This window comes from Carcharodon carcharias, chromosome 5, assembly GCF_017639515.1.
Source record: "Carcharodon carcharias isolate sCarCar2 chromosome 5, sCarCar2.pri, whole genome shotgun sequence".
In the NCBI taxonomy this organism is placed as follows: Eukaryota; Metazoa; Chordata; class Chondrichthyes; order Lamniformes; family Lamnidae; genus Carcharodon; species Carcharodon carcharias.
Genome location: NC_054471.1, coordinates 146,137,102 through 146,156,377, shown reverse-complemented (window position 1 = coordinate 146,156,377; position 19,276 = coordinate 146,137,102). Strand labels below are relative to the sequence as shown.

The window sequence follows — 19,276 nt, the reverse complement described above, 5'->3', positions numbered from 1 at the left end:
CAATCGTCTTTAGTTGCTTCATCAGTAAATGGAGCGACGATGTTAGCTGACAATTTCACAGAGTTCAGTGCCAATCACAATTCCTTAGGTAATGAAATAGCCACTGTTAAGCTCCATGAGGAATTTGAGCAGGTGACAGGTAACAACTGTGCACATAATGGCAGAAAGTGCTCAAGCACCTCTTCTGACCTTCAGTACTACCACCAATACCTGACAGGCTCCCCATCATGATCGCTGAGGCCACCAGGAGCTTAACTTGACAAGAATATTGACACCATGGTTACATGAGCATGTCAGAGGTTGGGTAGTCTGTGATGACATTTCAAAGCTCCTCAACCCACTGCAATTTTTGAGTAGATAGAGCTAAGTTATTTCCAGTTATGAGCAAATAGAAAAAAAATACTTGAATTGCTTCATCTACAAATAAAAGTGATTTATTCACGTAAGTAGTATTACCTGCATGTGTATCTAGACTAAATAAAGAAATCTGCATTTCAAAAATTCTAACTTACTTCTTATATTCCATTAAACTTCTAAACTAGTGCCGAATCGTTCCACAAATTAATTTTTCATATTCCAGCCCAATTTGTTATCAGGAGGAGGATTTTTCTCTTGTCGGCCGGGCTCGGTGGGGGCAGGCGGGGGCGATTGGGAATCTGACTGCCACCTGCAATCAAGGCTGGACCGTGATTTCATGCTGGCAGGCCAATTAAGGCCCACCTAGCATGATATGCGAGCGGCAATGCTCAGCGCTGCCTTTGTGAGGGGGGAGGAGGGCGAGTGCAAACTTTGAGCATGCGCGCGGATGTGCGCTTGAAAACCTCCCTGAGGCACAGAGCTGCCTCAGGGCAATGAACAGTTTAAAACATTTAAAATAAAGATTTCTAAAATGCTATAAAACATGTCCCCTCATGTGACAGTCACTTATATGTTATTAATAACATAATATGTTATTAATTAAATTTTAAATGTTTATTTTATTTTTATTTGCTGTTTAATGAGGTTTCCTAAAAAATGCAAAGGCCACTTGGCCTTTTCACCTGCCCGCCCAACAAGCTAAAAATTCTCCTCCACAAGTCACTGACATAGGCTTTGTACTACTGGTTTTAAATCCTCATTGATGCTAAAAGAATATCTGGAGGCAGATGCTGCGAGTCCCAAATGAATAAAGGGGAGACACAGTCTGTAAGGCAGCATTCGTAAATATCCAGACATATGATTTTCAAAACTGATTTTTGGATCAATTTCAATGTAAAATGCAGCTTTTGATTTAGTTTCCACAATCAGATATTATGAGAGTTTTGTTTTCTTGGTGTGGAATTGCTTGTTTTGTGTTCTGAGAACTACTAAAGCCTTATTGGCAGGTCAACAGACAAGAAAGTGTTAAGAACAGTAGAGATAAAACCGTACAGAAGTAAAAGTTAATAATTCATGCAGATAAGATGTGCCGCTGCACCCTGTGTTTAATGCATATTTTAGCATCACTGCATAGTGCATTTGCAACAATATCATCATTGAAAATGATCTGGCACCTGAAAGCATGATGAGCTATTTGGTGAAGTTTATCTGTGAGAATGGGCAGACAGCTTCAGAAATAGAGAATCTAACATCCATATCCAATTGAGATACAACTGAGTACATCTCACATGAAAATCCCATTTTATATGTGTCAGAATCACATGACATTGTAATTTAAATACGAAGTACACTGAAATGGATCTCCACACATATAATCTTGATTTAAATAAATTGCTGGCAATGTCTTGTGACATTATCATTCCTCAAATCTACCCATTTGCAGTAGAAACTGTAATTGTGTAACTGCTGTCTTTCATTGCCAAAAATGTTACAATCAGTCTTGTTGTACACATTACTGGTTAATATGCATTTTATTCATGTTTAATAGGTTTCCAAAATACTTAATTTGTTCTTCTGATGATACCAGTTTTCCCACTTTGTTTAGTCAATAGAAGATATATTGTCTTGCCCACTCTGTTACACTTGCTACATTTTATCAAATTGCTTTAACAAAGTAAAAATACTATTATGAGAAAGCTGCAATTGAAAGCAATAGGAAATAAAGCATATTCTTTAGGGATGATTTGTTATGGTTCATCTGAGAGCTACAAACAAAAAGAATTTATCAGAAATCATGAACAGCAGGGGCCAGATTTTGCAGTGGTAATGATGCTGAAACTTTCAGCTTTCATCATCATTACTCCACCGAAACTGACAACAATTTCTGGAGCCCACACATGCGCAGCAAAACGTGGAAAGCCAGAAGTCAATGATTCTGTGGGCTGGATTTTACAATGTGCCAAAGTCAGTGGTGATCTCAATGGCTGTCCCATCGCAATGTAATGCTAGGAGCAGCATTACGTGTTGTTGAATGGGGTGTAACTGAGTTACGTGTTGTTGAATGGGGTGTAACTGAGTTTTTAATGACATCCTAACTTTATGATCACTGACAAACACCCTCAATGGCCCTGTGAAGCTAATTATATATTTGTGGAATGTCAAATTTCTCAATAATTATAAAATAATCCACATAGTTTCACAAAATACTACTTTTTAAAGTTTATCTTTATTTTAGCTTTTATCTCCATCTAATTATAATCATTTATTTTTGTCATCTGAAAGGTTAAATTGATAGTGAAGGATATTAAGTACTTCTAATTCCCTAGTTTGAAGTGTGTGAATACTTCGATGTGATTGGTTGCTTACCTGTTTGTTGGCATCATTGCTGCTGTATGCCAAGATACGGCCTTGACTTGCTGTCATGCTATTAAGTAAAGGGAAAGGGGGAACCTGTGCCACAGAGGTCACTAGATCTTTGTGGATAGCTTTCTTCGAGGTCAGTGGTGACCGTCATTGCTTTGCTGCTGACTGCAAAATCTGGGCCGTTGTGTATGAATACCTGATACAGTTGACTATACTTATTCTTTGCTGAATGTTACATATATGTTTACAGTTTACATAAATGTGGGACCATTTATTCCCAAATCCAGGTTTGATTTGATTTCCCAGTTTAAATATCTCGACCGCATTCAGGGCAGAGGACATCATCTCGTTTTGTGAGGAATCCCCGACCAACCAATGAGATGGCACATTTTTTGCAGTTGAAGCAGTCATTGTGCCACTGGCGATCTTCAAAGGAGATATACTTTGAGCCTCCAAGACCTGAATAAGATAAAAAATATATGAGAAGAATTTTTATACTGTTATTTTTATGGGGTTGCAAAGTTGCTTTTACCTTTATTCATCAATTTGTTGATCTTCCATGTGTTCTTAGCTCTTATAGGCGTGGCACACCTGGGAAGATACTATCGTTTTAGCTCTGGATTTGTTTGGAACTGCTGGGTTGCATTGAAGGGAATCAAAAAGTTGCTGTAAGAGTCAAGCTCCTTTTTCTGCCCTTCTTGCATTTTGAGGTAAAATGCTGCACTTGTCATGTGCTGAGAACTTGAATAACTGTCAAGTCCTGGCACGAAAATTGAAACCATTCATTGGGGAGTACAGTGCTGTATGGATAGGTTATTAAATTTGGGTTTAAAACTAGGCTCTCTGTCAAACAAAATGAACCTCTTTTAATCCAACCGCTGTAAATCTACTTTTTGGTGATAGTCTTGGTTCAGTAGTGTGCTCATGCCCTTGAGTGGGAATGCCATGGGATCAAGCCCTACTTCAGTGACTTGCACACAGTATGGAGGGAGCATTGTTGGAGCTGCCTTCTCTCAGATCAAACCAAGGCCCCATCTGCCTTCCTGGGTGGCTGTAAAATAATCCCATGGCATCATTTGTGGAGAGCTCTCTCAGTGCCCTGACCAACATTTATTCCTCAACCAACACCACTAAAACTGATAGGTCGCCTGGCTCATTGATGATTATCAGACTTTACTGTGAACAAATTAACTGCTGTATCCATCTACATTACTACAATGACTGCATTTCTTTTGTTATTTATTGGCTATGAAGTACTGAGGATGTAAGAGATGCTACATGAATGCAAGTTCTTTCCTCAATATTTAAATCAACAGTCTGTCTCAAATAAGAACTTTTTAAAATTATCTTTAAATTGGAAATGCATTTAGTGCCTTGGTGGTTCAAAATACTTTTACTGAAAACTCACAGAAAAGTTCAAACTTTTTGAAAAACACATTTGGCAGAAGTGAATAATTGATCTTGGTGACTTAGTTCTTGGGTAATATTTTCATATGGGAACCAAGAGAATGTGTTCAAACTACATTGAAACAAACTTGCCAACTCTAAGTTGTATTGCACCATTGGTGGTAACTTAGTTTACATTTAGCATAAGTATGTGTTAGAAAACACACACACACACACATGCACATACATGCATGCTCATTTGGACACAGATGGACTTGAACACATAGGCTGGAATTTTACCAGGTTCATTGGCTACAGGCTAGGAAATAAGAAGGCTGGCAAAATGGAGGGAAGGCATCATGGAGTATGCCCCATGTCTTCCTGCCTCCATACCATTTCGCCAGCAGAGGGAAAGCTGGCAGACGGGCCAGCCGGGAGCCCAACTGAGCCATTTAAATGATGAATTAAGAGCCCCTTCCCACTGCTGTAAGAAATTGGGGTCTTTAAAAAGATGGTATTTCCTGCATTTTATGGGATTAGCTCAGCAACATTGATTTTCTTTCTGGAAAAAGGATTCCTAAACACTTTGCCCTCTAAACGGTCTTATTTTAGGCTGTGATGTTGCCATTCCTGCATTGTTAGATGTCACCCTGCGCACCATTTTATTTCCCCAGTGTTTAGAAAAGATCAAGACATGACCATCAGCATGATGTAAACTAAAGCTGATCTTGAACAGGATGACAAACATGGGAAGGGCGGCAACCAACCTGTCAGTCCGGGTACCTGCCCCGTACCTATTGGCCTGAAGGGTTGAGATGGGGGAATTGACACTGGGTAAGCTACCAGCCCCCCAAGAAAGGGTATATAGATTGGTGTCAGATTGATGGTAAGGGACTGAGGTGCTGCTGAGGGAGGCTGATGTACTGGTGAGGTGCTGCTGAAGGTTGCAGTGCTCATTGGGCAGCTGCTTCCTTCAGATGGAAGATGGTCCAGAGGAGGAGGAAGATCGAGAGATCGAGGGAAGAGCTTCCTAATGCTTTAACGAGAGAGAGGAATTCTGTTATCACAAGCTGTTATGGGTCGTATACATTTTTTTCTGTCTAATTAGTTAATGTATCATGTTTTTTCTCAATCATCTTAATAAACCATCTTAAAATTATTAAGACAAAAGCAAAATGCTGCGGATGCTGGAAATCTGTTTTTATCTTAAAATTACTTATGACTAGTCGACTGGCTATTCAGGTATCTGTGGTCCTGAACCCCGAAACTGTACACCTCCCCTGGCATTTTCCAACATTGGGAGGACAAGCTGCCATGTTGGGAGTCTATCTAGTGAAACCAGCCAAACTACCAGCCACCTGGTGCTCCCCGAGTAATGACTCTACCTTCTCAGCAACTTCCCCTGATCCACCCCCAACTCCGATAGCTGGGATTTGCCTGCCCGACCATGGTGAGCCCAGACCCTTACTTGTCTACTTACTTGTCTTCGAGGTGCCAGGCCATCTAAGCACCCACATGCTCCAGGTGCAGCTTCAGCAATGTCCACCACTAGCAGCGGTACTGCTGGGGCTGCTGAACTGCCTCTGATTGGCAGTTCTTGGGGGTGAGTCACTGTCCTTAATAGGAGAGCAGACCCAATGACAGCCACTGAATTGTCTACTGTTGACAAAATGTGGCCCAGTCTCTGCCGCTGGCTGAAGCAGAGTGGTCTCCTGCTTTTGGCCCCAGTGGCATAACTTCAGCCTCCCTCATAAAATTCAGCCCATAATGGCAGGTATCACTTCAGTGTTATTCTGAGGGGGCCCTAGATTGTCAGAAGTGCTGATCTTTGGTTATATTCTTGATGTGAAAATCTTATTATTCACTTGTATTATCCACATGGTTTAATCAGAATCTATTTTCATGCAAAAACTGCACCTGTAGTTACACTTTGACTCACCAGCGATTGCTTTGCCACAGGCTGTACACTTTTTAGCATAGAGATTGCTGAAACAATCCAGGCAATATGGGAAATCATCCCTGGAGGTGAAACGCTGACCAGCCAGTTGCACTTTGCATCCAGTACACAGAAAGCATTCCTTGTGCCATGGTTGATCATGGTAAGTCACCCCTCCGGTAGTGATTGCCTGAAAAACAGTGTAGAATGCAAATATAGGAAAGTAGTTTTAAAAATTCTAGTTCTAGGTGTTTTTGATGCAAACTTTTGAAAGGTGATCCATCCCCATGAAGATATGTTAACTCTAAACTGTGTTGCAGTGTAAGTGTCACCTTAGCTCATTGAGAGCATCTTGCCTGAAAGTTTTCTATTCAAGTCCTGTCCAGGACTTGAGCTCATAATATGTGATGACATGCCAATCTGATTCTGAGGGAGAGTTGCATTGTTAGAGAAGCTGTCTTTTGAATCTATTTTTAAGCCATGACCTCGTCCAACTGATCACATAGATGTTAAAGATCTAATGGTAGATTATTCCCTCAACCAACACCATCAAAAAACAGATGAACTAATCATTCGTGTCTTTTGGAACTTGCTGTGTATAAAATGATTACTGCATTTGCTTAGACCAGCGGTCCTCAGACTTCTTTGGTTAATGGATCTCTTTTCAAATAAATTAGTAATCACAGACTCTCTCTCTTTCTTCGGGTACCATGACCCAAGAGGGTGTTGGCGACTAGATCTCTGTTGTTTTAGAGGTATGGATCATTTTCATTGGTTGTACATTCATCCAATTTGTGAGGGTCTTTAGAAAGATTGGACTGAATCTTCCGGTCACCGTGCAGGGTGGGTTTGACATGCTGACGCGTAAAATGACGCGCGATGACATCGAGCGTGCGCCCCAACTTCATCGTGTGTCATCCTGATATTTCGTTCAGCGGGTGCACGCCGGAGTCGGCTGTGCACCCACTGAAATGTAAATGGCCTATTACGGCTGATCAGAAACTAATTGAACTAGTTAAGAACGCTGCCCGTCCAACCTTAAGGTTGGCGGGCAGGTGAAAAGCCCAAGTGGCCTTTGCGTTTTTCAAGAAACCTCATCCAAGGGCGGCCTGAATCTTTCATAAAATAAATAAATAAATTTTCCCACCTTTACAAACATGCCCCAGCTCATGTGACACTGTCACATGAGGGGGCATGTTTAAATAAATTTTTACTTCATTTATTTAAATGTTTTATAATCTATTCAATCTCCCTGAGGCAGCTCCGTGCCTCAGGGAGATTGCTTCACTCTTTTGTGCACATGCGCAAAAGAGTGCAGGCCCCGACTATCCCTCCTCTCCCTGCCTACACAGGTAATGCTGAGCGCTACTGGCCATGTGTTACGTTGGGTGAGACTTAATTGGCCCACCCGTGTAAAATGGTGGCACGCAGCTGATTGCGGGCGGCGATCAGCCCCACGCCCGCCCCTGCCCACTCCCGCCCAGCCTGCCTGCCATAGGAAAAATTCTTCCCATTGTTCTTTGCCTGCCTTGACCTCTTTTACCATTGACCTTTCCCATCAGGCATCAGGCATCAGACTTTCTAAATCGTAATTTCTTATTTTGTGCCCAAGAAATTCCAACTTGGTCAGCAGAGTTCTTTTGGTCTCAGATTTTACTATTGCAGGCTACCCACTTAATTATAATATTATATAATACTCATAATACTTAAGTGCTGCATGAAAGGAATGTTCTAATAATGGCTTTAAGAAAATAATGATTTACATACAGATATTAGTGAGGTGAGTGTGACTGCTTCTCAGACTCTTTCAGAGCCTGTCTACCCTCATGCACTTCTTTCCCTGGTGAGACAGCCAGTCCACTCTGTGCTGCATGTATCGTGGCCGCACTTTGCTCCTAGCTCCAATTTCACATTATTGCACAAACCCCCCCTGGAAAATTTCAATGGATCCCGTTGTAATTAATTGAATGTAACACTCTCTCAAATGTGATATAGTGCTATACACATGCAACTTTGTTTTTCACAATTTCTTGCTGTTCAGTATCTGTGAACTCCATTCTCCACCTGGCTGAATGCTACTTGCATTGACATAAATAGATGACATTTTCAGTGGGGGCTAATATCGGATTTGCATTTGTACTATGGCACAACTGAAACCATCCACCCAGACAACATATCTAATTCAAATCCAGGTCACACTCATTGGAGACGTACATTAGCCTCAAGCATTAATGAGATTTATAAGAAGACTTTTCATCCAAATGCTTTTAGTTTTATTTTTTTGAATTTCGAGTTGAGTTGAAGATCTGAAATTAGTATCAAGGACTAAGAAGGTGGCCACTGCCTGTTCAGTAGTAGTCAGGTTCAGGTGGAGTACATCATCCTGTGAACCTTTTCCAGTCAGGAAGATTGACATGGCAAGCACCTTAAATGAGGAAAAATGGTTTTAACTTGTGTCGGGTAGGAAACATTTCTAATTCACTTCCAGTGGTCTGTAGTTACAGTTTCCGTTAGTCCCCATTTCAAAAAATGTTCCAAAGATATAATAGCGCATGGAAGATGAACAGTGGGCAGTGCTTAATGGAAGTGATGGGGGTCTTGTCTGCCAGCTGGAGAGATGGAGAGAGCCTTGTGTCATCTCATTTTGGTAAAACCCATTGTATTAATTGCCAGTCAGGCACTTAACTGCACAGCAATGTGTCTTCCCCAGGATCAAGGATCCCAGGAGCAGAAATCCCACCCGCAGGAATCAGAGGCCAGCAACTCTTCATTGCTCGGCCATGCCAACAAGGAGGCTGCTGGTAATGCATCCACCCAAGGCCTAGGATCGCCAAGGGACCCAGGCCACAAGTGAATGATATCAGTTGGTGTCGCAGGGCGGAGGAGGGTATCTGCTGCAAAGGGATGGGAGTGGCTCTCAGCAGGCCCTCCTTTCCTGATGCTGGGTCCCTTGATCAGGCACTTAGTGTCTTTGGATGAGGGACACCCCAACTCCCCTCTCCCCTGGAGCAACCCCGACAGGATTTGATTTTCAGGCTTCCCAAGTGGCAAGTGCCCGACCTGCAGCTGGGTAAATACCAGCGGTGGCAGGATGAGGCCCTTACATAGGCATTAATTGGTGGCGGGGTGTGAAGGCCATCCACGAGGCTTTCCACCATGGACTTAGTTGGGCCAAAGGGGGAAGGCAGCGGGATCCCCACTTGCCACCCTCCTGCTTGATTAAATGCTCCTCCCACCACTAAACTCACAAGGCATTAAATTCTACCCATGCAATCAAATTTTCCTTATAAAGTTTCTGAAATTTGTTGCTTGATTTTCCCAGTAGTCAACATTACTTCAATGCTCAGCTCAGTGTTATTTGTATACTAAAAAGTGGATGCTCTGGGAGCTAAAAGTATTACATGGCCATATTAAAACCACACCATACCTTCTTGCAGGATGAGCAGTGCTGAGCAAACTGCTTCTCGTAGCATGGGACACAGTAACTATCATTTTCCTTGGGGATAAAAGCCTTGGTTCCCATTGGCTGCCGGCAGCGTTTGCAAGTGAAACAAGTTTCATGCCAACTGTTTCCCCTATATTCCATCTTACGAGATCCTGTCATTAAAAAAAACTATTTTTATCACAGAACAAATTGTGCTTTGATTATTTAATTCAGACAAATGTTATTCCATACAGAGTACAGGATTGTACATGGTCCAGTGCATGAATGCATGGTGCAGGGACATATTCATATTAACTCCAAAATAATAAGGGGGAACTCTGCAATTCACCACTTAACATTAGCTGTGCATCTTATTACACAAGTTACGAATTCTCATGTAACCATGTTGATGAAGTAAAGTGACAATGCAATTGGATAGTTATCAATTTTGAAGATCAACTGATGAGTAGTACTATAGAAGCAACAGCTTAACATACTTTTGCAGACAGATTTTTAATGGAGGCAGGAATGGGCTTGGGAAACCTGAAATCTTGAAGTCTTTCACTACAAAAATGAACTTCCTCTCTCTTCCTGACCCGTACTATTTTCATTTGGTTTTTCTGCAGGTCAGGAAGGCCTTGGGTTGCGATCCTGCAATTGTGATCCCCCAGAGAAAATTTGAATTTTCTGCTGCACCCCTCCACCTCCACTATCTTTGTGTGCTGGTGGGGTTTTGGAAGCTCTAAAAAAAACCCCATCTTGTTGAAGAGTTTGTGATCACTGGGGGAAGCCCGCTGAGGAGTCGAGGACATTCTGACAGGTAAGTGTTAAATATTTTGACAACTATAAATGTTACTTTTATATGCAGTATTGTAATTTAGCTGTGTTTCCACTGCAGTGACTTATTACAGGACTCTATCTTGAAAAGGTAAGTTGACCATTACATTGACCAGAATTGTGTAAGTGTTGAGATGTATTAGAGTACATTATCCATTGGGCAAGTGCTCTTATGCATTCAAAACTAAAGAAAACACTGTTTGAGATTTCTGGTGTTATAAATTGAAGTGACTTAAAGCACAAAGCCCTTTTACATTGAATAGAAACTTTAGCCGATTTCACTTAGGAAATAAAGCCTGCTCCTGGGCTATTTGATTGACAGGCCATCTAGTGTAGTTTAGCACAAAAAGGCCACCTGGTTTTTCAGTTTCAATAGACTCCATTTCTTAGATATTCCAAAGTTTGCTTTGACAGCTAGGCTCATTACTGAGCTCATTATGAATGTTCGGCTGAGTTTCAAGGCTGATAAATCACAGGAATTGTGTTTATATTTTGATTAACAGGTTTAAGAAGTTATTAAAGAGTTATCTGTCTTTGACACTATAAGTGGATAAGTGTCTGTTTTTACAACAGATTAACCACTTGAGGGGATGTCTGTTTCAAAGACATTCTGAGGTCTGTACCTTATGGATGCTAGCTGAGTGGCTATGGAGGATACGTGGGGCATGTGAAGGGGGCACAGAGAGTATTAGGGAGCATGGGGGTTTGAGGGGCATGGACAATGCATGGGGAAGATGAAGGGAACTGAGCAACATGAGGGAACATTGGCATGGGGTGTGAAGAGGTAAGGGAGGTGAGGGGTTTTATTTAGAAGGCATATGAATGATGATGGTAGCTGGGCTGCTGTGCCTGAGAACCAAGGCGGGCCTTCTAACCAGCCAATCACTGCACCCACAGTCCTCTCACACCTCATTTAACTTGCCTAACCTCTGCTCTCAATGCCCATCTCTTTCAGATACAAAAATATGGTGGAAATTAGGTTCAGAGGCAGGCTCGTATTTTGGAAGTTGAAAAAGGATCTGACTCGTGTCTTCCCATCATGAAAATATGGCCCATGCTGTCAGGCAACCAAAATGTAGGAAAATGAGAATATACATTGTAATGACATGTTTGGTAGTGCGGTCATTTTAGTAAAGGGTTGAGATAAATTCAACAACAATGACAATGAAGCATGGGGGCTTATTGTAACAATTTGATTATCATCTAGAAATTACTGTCAAGTGTCCATTACTATTGTTAGTTATCCTTACACTGTGTAATTAGATTTTTTTCCTCTATTTTCATTCTGTGGCATTTGGCAGAGTCAGGTTTGGAACATCAAGGAGAAGACCTATCACCACCATCTCAAGGAAATTAGGTATAGACAATAAATGTAGCCTTATCTGACTTGCTCAAATGGAAGACAGATGACTGTTGTCTAACAAGTGCATGTTTAGTTGTTAATGGGTGGGGAGGAGCATAATTCAAACATTGTGGGAGACAGTAGGTTAATAAATAATGTCAATGTTATGCTTATCTGCAGAGAGAAGAGGAGGAGAGGTAGAAATGGGTTACATTAAGGGGAGGGAGTGTTGGGAATTTGAAATATAATGAATGAAGATCTCTAAATGAGCTGAGGGCCAATACCTCTAAGCTGCATGGATGTGCAGTTGCGCAACAATCAGAAATATGTTGCATGTGGGAATAAACATGCTGCACACAAGCAATGTTCACTTTGAGGTCAGTGTAGGTGTGGCCAAGTGTCAATCATAAAGGGACTACTTCATGCAACAAGCCTGCCATGCACAGCAAATAGAAGTCAGAGGAAAGGTTGACGAAGGCATGAAATAGCACTGACACAGACATTACAATAATGGAAGAAGGCATCAGGAAAGATACCTGAAAAGTATTCAACATATCCTGCTAAAGGACAGGCACATCAGGTTTCCATTGCAACATCTTTTATTTGGTAGAAGTTAGTGAAGTTAAAGGAAACATTGTTCACTGTGAGAGCAAGTTTAGCCTCATGAAGGTGAATGATGGAGAATGGTCTTCTGATTTAGTCTGGATGTTGTTATGATAATTAGACGGAGGCAACATCAAACTTATTTGGGAACACTTCAGAGGATAATTTCAAAGGAAATGAAAATGAGCAATTATTATAATGGTAGGCTGACTACAATGCAAATCATAAACTAGTTGAAAATCAAACTCTTACCAGGCATGATGGTTTTTTTGCAGGTGAAGCATTTTGAGGAGTACTCATTAGAATAGCACTCAGTACACAACAGATTTTCATCCTTGACAGCAAAAGGTTTTTCAACCAGAGAACGGCTACATTTAGCACAATTGAAACATTTTTCGTGCCAGTGCAGATCCTTATAGGATAAATCCTTGGAGAAAATGAAGTGAAAGAAATGCATGATATGCAGAAAAAAATACAACAATTACAATACACTACAATTATGTTCCTGATATTCAGCATGGCGGATTACAACAACTGCACACAGCTAAAGTTACATAGATCTACTTTTAATTAGAAATAAGGGATTAACCTGTATAGTGTTATCTTCAAATGTAATTATAATATATTCTTGAATTATGTTTATATTTACATCTTTTAGTGGCTTCCTGCCTGTCTGAAATTTAGCCAATATTAATTGTTATGACATTAATTTATTACCTTTAATTATTTAGGACGTATTTAAAATGCATATGTTTAATTAACCCAAGAGCACTTTTACCTTGGAGTCACTGGCAATGAGTGCCTTGCAATCTTCACACATATTAGAATACAGATTCTCATAGCATTTGACACAATACTGGTTGTTGTCTCGCAAGATATATTTCTTGCCAAGGAGGGACTCCTTGCAATAATGACAATCGAAGCGTTCCCCCATTATTTTTGATGTTCACTTCCTAGGTGAAAAAAAAGCAGCAATTCAGAAGGTGACACATAATGAAAGGTAAGAATCTGACCAGCATTCAGCCAAACAGATAGTGAAGTTTTTTCCAATGAGGTAAAATTATGCATTCTTGGAACTAAATAGATTGGTATGCGTTTTTTCTATAAATTTGAAGAACCTTTGTCAAGAAGATATAATAATGTCTATAATGTTATTGGAAATTATTTTAAAATAGAGTTTAGAGATGTCTTTGTTTATGTGTGTTTATGTGTGTGTGCCTTAATTGGATTAAAACCAGCTAATCTAGAGGCTTTAATGTATAGAAGAGAAGTGGGTTTGCAATGTTAATTAGGTAAACATGGGGGAAATTTGCATTTTTTCTTTAAACAAACTAGTGTAGCTTGGATTCAAAGAGAGGGAATGAAATATTACACCAAACCAGGTGAAGATCAGAAACAGTGGGTGGAATTGTCCATGCCCGCAGGCAGCAGACGTGATAGATGACATGCACCAACAATATGGCTCATTGGTTTCACAACAGCGGGAAGGCAGGTTGCAATCATACACCGTTTCCCGCCAATGGTCGTCAGGGAGCTCATTGTAATGCATCAGCATATTCTTAAAAGGCCATCCCGCCAGGATCTTGGACCCCTGCCGGATTGTCCATCTGCGTCGGCGGGAAAGCACACCGACGTGTTTCACAACAGCACACAGGCACACACTTGGTGGCCTTCACTTTGGGGGAACTGGAGGTGAGTAAACAACATCATTCTGCAGAGCTCGCCTGGGCCTCCTGTTGTTTTGCAGGCCTCAGGGGTGCCAGGGGGCCAGGTGAAGTGCAGCTCAGCCATCGAGGTGGCTGTTGTTGAGGGATTGGGGTGTGGGTGGTTGTCTGGGGGGCAATTGCTGCTCTGGCAGAAGCAGTGAGCACTGTGCTGGCGGCTGGAGTTTAAACATGGTGCCCAGCGTGATGCAGCGGCAATGTGATGACTAGCGAACAAACGAGAGCCCACCTGCCATGGAAACTGTGTATTTCCCGAGACTGCCTAAAGAATGGGGTGGGTTTGGGATGAGACGGCTTGAAAACCCACCATTACGGCTAGCGGGTGTTTTACCAGCCCACTACCGCACTTAGGCGTAAATCTGGGAAAATTCCACCCAGTGCACTATGAAAGGGTCTTATTATTAGAAGAGGTAAAGTTCAAAAGACATAGTGATACGATGAACACTTGCAATCAAAGAGGAAAACATGTATAAAGGAAGTGAATGTTGGTAAAAACTAGAGGGATTCTAAGATCTAAAGCCTCCAGCCTGTAAGCCTCAAGCTACTGTCTGCAAGGACCCAGAGTTGAAAGAAACTCATTTTGAATGCGACTGTCCAGGGTGTGCTTTGCCAGGTGTCTGTTTAAATCTGTGGGCAGAATTTCACCCATGTCGGGCGGGCTCTGCGGGGGCGGGTGGCAAGCTGACCGCAGCCCACGATCGGGGCTGGAAGGCGATTGTCGTGCTGGCGGGTTCTGCCCAGCATGAACCGTGAGCTTCAGCGCTTAGCGCTGTCTGTGCAAGTGGCAGGGCAAAGCGAGTGGGGCAAGCGCAATCTTCGCTCATGCGCGTAACTGCCATTTGCAAATCTCCCTGAGGCACAAAGCTGCTTTAGGGAAATGAACAGATTTCCAAAAAAAAATTAAAATTTTATAAATCTAATAAGACACGTCTCCTCATAAGACTCTGTCACAAGAGCAGGGACATGTTATTAATGAAAAATTTAAGTTTTGATTTTATTTTTATTTGCCATTGGAAACTTCATCCCGCCAGTGGATGAGGTTTCCAATAAAACTGCAATGGCTGCTTGGCCTTTTCGACTGCCTGCCAACTGTAGAGTTGGACGGGCAGTGAAAGATTTCTTTTAACTAACTTTTTAAAGGCCTTATTAGGCCTTTTAATTGTTGGTGGGCATGCTGCCGACTCTGGCATGAGCCGCCAACCGAAAAATCATGCGAGTGCTCGCCCAATGCCATCGCATGTCATTTTATGCTTGTCAGGTCGGCGCGCGTCCACCTGCTGAGCTAAAGATTTTATCCTATATGTTTTATTGTTGCCTCAATGGGGACGTAACTAGGTATCAGATTAATTAGGGGATTTTGCAGTTGTTACAGCAGTAATTTTGTAGACTTATATATGTGTTCACAGTCTTTCTTGTATTAATAAATGTTTGATTTAGTTTTATAAAAACATCTTGAGACTCGGTGGTCTTATTACTGCTGAATTCAAAGCCTGCATCTCAAAACATACAAATTGCAAAATTGGTTATGACAGTTATTTCAAGTTTCCCTCTGTGATTTGAACAGCTCAGCATTTATCACCAGCTGTGTCATAATACCATTATCTAATTAAATTGTCACAAAAAAAACAATGACCCTTGCCACAAATGAAACTTGTTAGGTCCAATTACATCTGAAAACCATAATGCATATTCATTTTACAATTAACATCTTACCCAAACCAAACAGGAAGCTTTCATGATCTGTTTTTGATCAATAAAACTAATTATTGTCAAGCCCTTTGCAAAGCAGCTTGAGTTCTATAGTGCAGTTATTCATAAAATGGATTATATTAGGACCAAGCATACGATCAAATCTCCAACAGAACCAAACACCGCAAGCACCATTCTTGCCAGGTTTTCACAAGTATTTGGATCTATAACAGATACTTAGCTTAAGACGAGCATGATTAACAGCTGAAGCATTCCCAAAGACTTAGTCACAAATGCAAATATCAAAATTCGTGGACCCAGGAGCTCCTGGGAACATTATTTGTGTTTAATTTGACAAAGAGGCCAAATACTTCAGCTTTCTGGGATTTTAAATTGCACTAGAAGTGGAGGTGATGACTTCTTGTACCCACCCATTTCCATGTTGATGGCACAGAAAGAGCCATGGTGCATGTCATTGGTTGGACTTCCTGCAAATTTGCAATCATTTGTCCTACCTCATTGTACACCTGCATGGAGCAGATTTCTCATCAGAACCTGATTCTATGGAAATGTGTTCAATGAATTTTACAAAGGCTAGCCTCCCTGCCATAATTGATTGCAGAGCAATTGGGAAAGAAGCAAATTCAAATCCAGAGGGGTTACAAGAACATAAGAAATAGGAACAGGAGTAGACCATTCGGCCCCTTGAGCCTGTTCTGCCATTCAATAAGATCATGGCTGATTTTCTTGTGTTTCAATTTCCATATTCCCATCTAACCCTGATAACCTTTGATTCCCTTGCCTAACAAGAATTGATCTACCTCTGCCTTAAAAATATTCAATGACCCCGCCTCCACGACCTTCTGAGGCAGGGAATCCTAAAGTTGCACAGTTCTTTGAGAGAAAAAATTTCTCCTCATCTCTGTCCTAAAAGGGCGACCCCTAATTTTAAAACAGTGCCCCCTAGTTCTGGACACACACACAAGAGGAAACATCCTTTCAACATCTACCTTGTCAAGGCCGTTCAGGATGTTATATACTTCAATCAAGTCACCCCTCACTCTTCTAAACTCTAGTGGAAACAAACCCAGTCTGTCTAACCTATCCTCGTAAGACAACCCACTCATTCTAGGTATCAATCTAATAAACCTCCTTTGAACCGCCTCCAATGCATTTACATCCTTCCTTAAATAAAGAGACCAAAACTGCACACAGTATTCAAGGTGCAGTCTCACCAATGCCCTACAGAACTGAAGCATAACATCCTTACTTTTATGTTCAAGCACTCTCGTAATAAAGGATAGCATTCCATTAGCATTCTTAATTACTTGCTGTATCTGCATACTAACTTCTTATAACTCATGTACTAGAACACTTAGATCCCTCTGCACCTCAGAATTATGCAGCTGTTCTCCATTTAAGTAGTACTCTGCTTTTTTGTTCTTCCTGCCAAAATGAACAACTTCACATTTTCCCACATTAAACTCAATTTGCCAGATCTTTGCCTACTCACTCAACCCACCCATATCCATCTGCCACCTCCTCATGTCCTCTTCACAACATGCTTTCCTGCCTATCTTTGTGTCATCTGTATATTTAGCCACCATGTCTTCACTCCCCTCAGCTAAGTCATTGATGTAAATCATAAAAATTTGAGGCCCCAGTACAGACCCCTGTAGGATGCCACTCATCACATCCTGCCAATCAGAAAAAGACCCTTTCATGCATACTCTCTGCTTTCTGCCAGCCAGCCAATCTTCTATCCATGCTAATAAGTTACCCACTACACCTTCACTTTTATTTTCCGTAATAATCTTTTATCAAATCCTTCTGGAAGTGCAAGTATAGTAAGTTTACAGGCTCCCCTTTATCCACTGCACATGTTACTCCTTCAAGAAACTCCAATAAATTGGTTAAGAATGATTTTCCTTTCACAAAACCATGCTGACTCTTCCCAATTGCCTCGAGCTATTCTAAGAGCCAGCTATAACCTCCTTAATGATCAATTTCAATAATTTCCCAATGACAGATGTCAAGCTAGCTGGCCTATAGTTTCCTGTTTTCTGCTTCCCTCTCTTCTTGAAAAAAGGAGTGAAATGTGCTACTTTCCAATCTGGTAGAACCTTTCCAGAATCTAGCAAATTTTGGAAAATTAACAGCAATGCATCGACTACCTCATTTTAAGACCCTGGGATGTAATCCATCGGGAGCTGAAGACTTGCCCGCCTGCAGCTCCAGCAATTTGCTCAGTACTGTTTGCCTCGTGATTTCAATTTCACCAAGCTCCTTTCTCCCGTTCACCTCCTGGTTTGCAGCTATTACTGGAATTCTATATTTATATTCTCTATAGTGAACACAGAAGCAAAATATTTGTTCATTTCTTCCTCCATTTCCTTATTATCTATTATTAACTCCCCATTGTCACTCCCTAGAGGACCAACACTCTCTTTACTTACACTTTTCTTTTTTAAGTACCTGTAGAAACTCTTGCTATCCGTTTTTACATTTCTAGCTAGCTTCCTCTCACACTCTAATTTCTTTCTCCTGATTAACCTTTTAGTCATTCTCTGCAGTTCTTTATATTCTGTCCAATCATTTGTCCTGCCACTCACCTTTGTGGAGTTGTACACTTTTTCCTTAAGTTTGATGCTTTCCTTAACATTTCTAGTTAACCATGGATGATGGGTCCTCCCCTTGAAATTTTTCTTTATAGTAGGAATGTATTTATTCTCAATATTCTGAAATATTCCCTTAAATGTCTGCCACTGCTTCTCTATTGATCTATCCTCTAACCTAGTTTCCCGGTTCACTTTAGCTAGCTCAACTTTCATCCCCACATTGTTGCCCTTATTTAAGTTTAAGATATTAGTCTTAGACCCACTCTTCTCCCTTTCAACAACAAAATCAGAAAATGTTGGAAGAACACAGTAGGTCTAGCAGCATCTGTGGAGAGAGAAACAGAGTTAACGTTTCAAGTCGGTATGACCCTTTTTCAGAGCTGAAGGGTCATATGGACTTGAAAAGTTAACTCTGTTTCTCTCTCCACAAAGCCTGCTGAGTTTTTCCAGCATTTTCTGTTTTTGTTTCAGATTTCCAGCATCCACAGTATTTTGCTTCTCTCTTTCAAACTGGATGTAAAATTCAATCATATTGTGGTCACCGCTACCTAGGGGTGCCTTTACTCTGAGGTCATTAATTAATCCTGTCATGTTACACAATAGGAAATCTAATATAACCTGCTCTCTGGTTGGTTCCAGAACATACTGCTCTAAGAAACTATCTCGAAAGCATTCTCAGAACTCCTCATCCAGGCTACTACTGCCAATCTGATTTTTCCAGTTTATGTGTAGATTAAAATCACCCATGATTATTTCTGTCCTTTTATCACAAGCACACAATATTTTCTCTTGAATACTTTGTCCTACTGTGGCTACTGTTAGGGGGCTGTAGACCACTCCCACTAATTAATTTTTTCCCCTACTATTCCTCACCTCTACCCAAAGCGATTCTACACCCTGAGCCCCCAACCAAGGTCATCTCTAACTACTGCACCAATGCCTCTTTGATTAACAGTATTACCCCTCCATCTTTACCTAGCTTCCTATTCTTCTTGA

At 41.2% G+C, this 19,276-nt stretch overlaps 1 protein-coding gene across 3 annotated transcripts in view; it reads right to left on the bottom strand.

Annotated features, from left to right (window-relative positions):
- Window positions 1-1,642: 1,642 nt before the first annotated feature.
- LOC121277604 (four and a half LIM domains protein 2-like) overlaps window positions 1,643-19,276 on the bottom strand; it is a 108,383-nt gene continuing 90,749 nt past the window's right edge. For all 3 annotated transcript variants that reach the window (XM_041187144.1, XM_041187143.1, XM_041187145.1), the window contains exons 2-6: window positions 13,028-13,202; window positions 12,502-12,676; window positions 9,471-9,640; window positions 6,047-6,233; window positions 1,643-3,180 (exon numbers count right to left, since the gene is read on the bottom strand). In XM_041187144.1, coding sequence (XP_041043078.1) covers window positions 3,029-3,180; window positions 6,047-6,233; window positions 9,471-9,640; window positions 12,502-12,676; window positions 13,028-13,183 — 840 coding nt within the window. In that variant the 5' untranslated portion in view covers window positions 13,184-13,202 and the 3' untranslated portion in view covers window positions 1,643-3,028. The remainder of the gene's footprint in view (window positions 3,181-6,046; window positions 6,234-9,470; window positions 9,641-12,501; window positions 12,677-13,027; window positions 13,203-19,276) is intronic.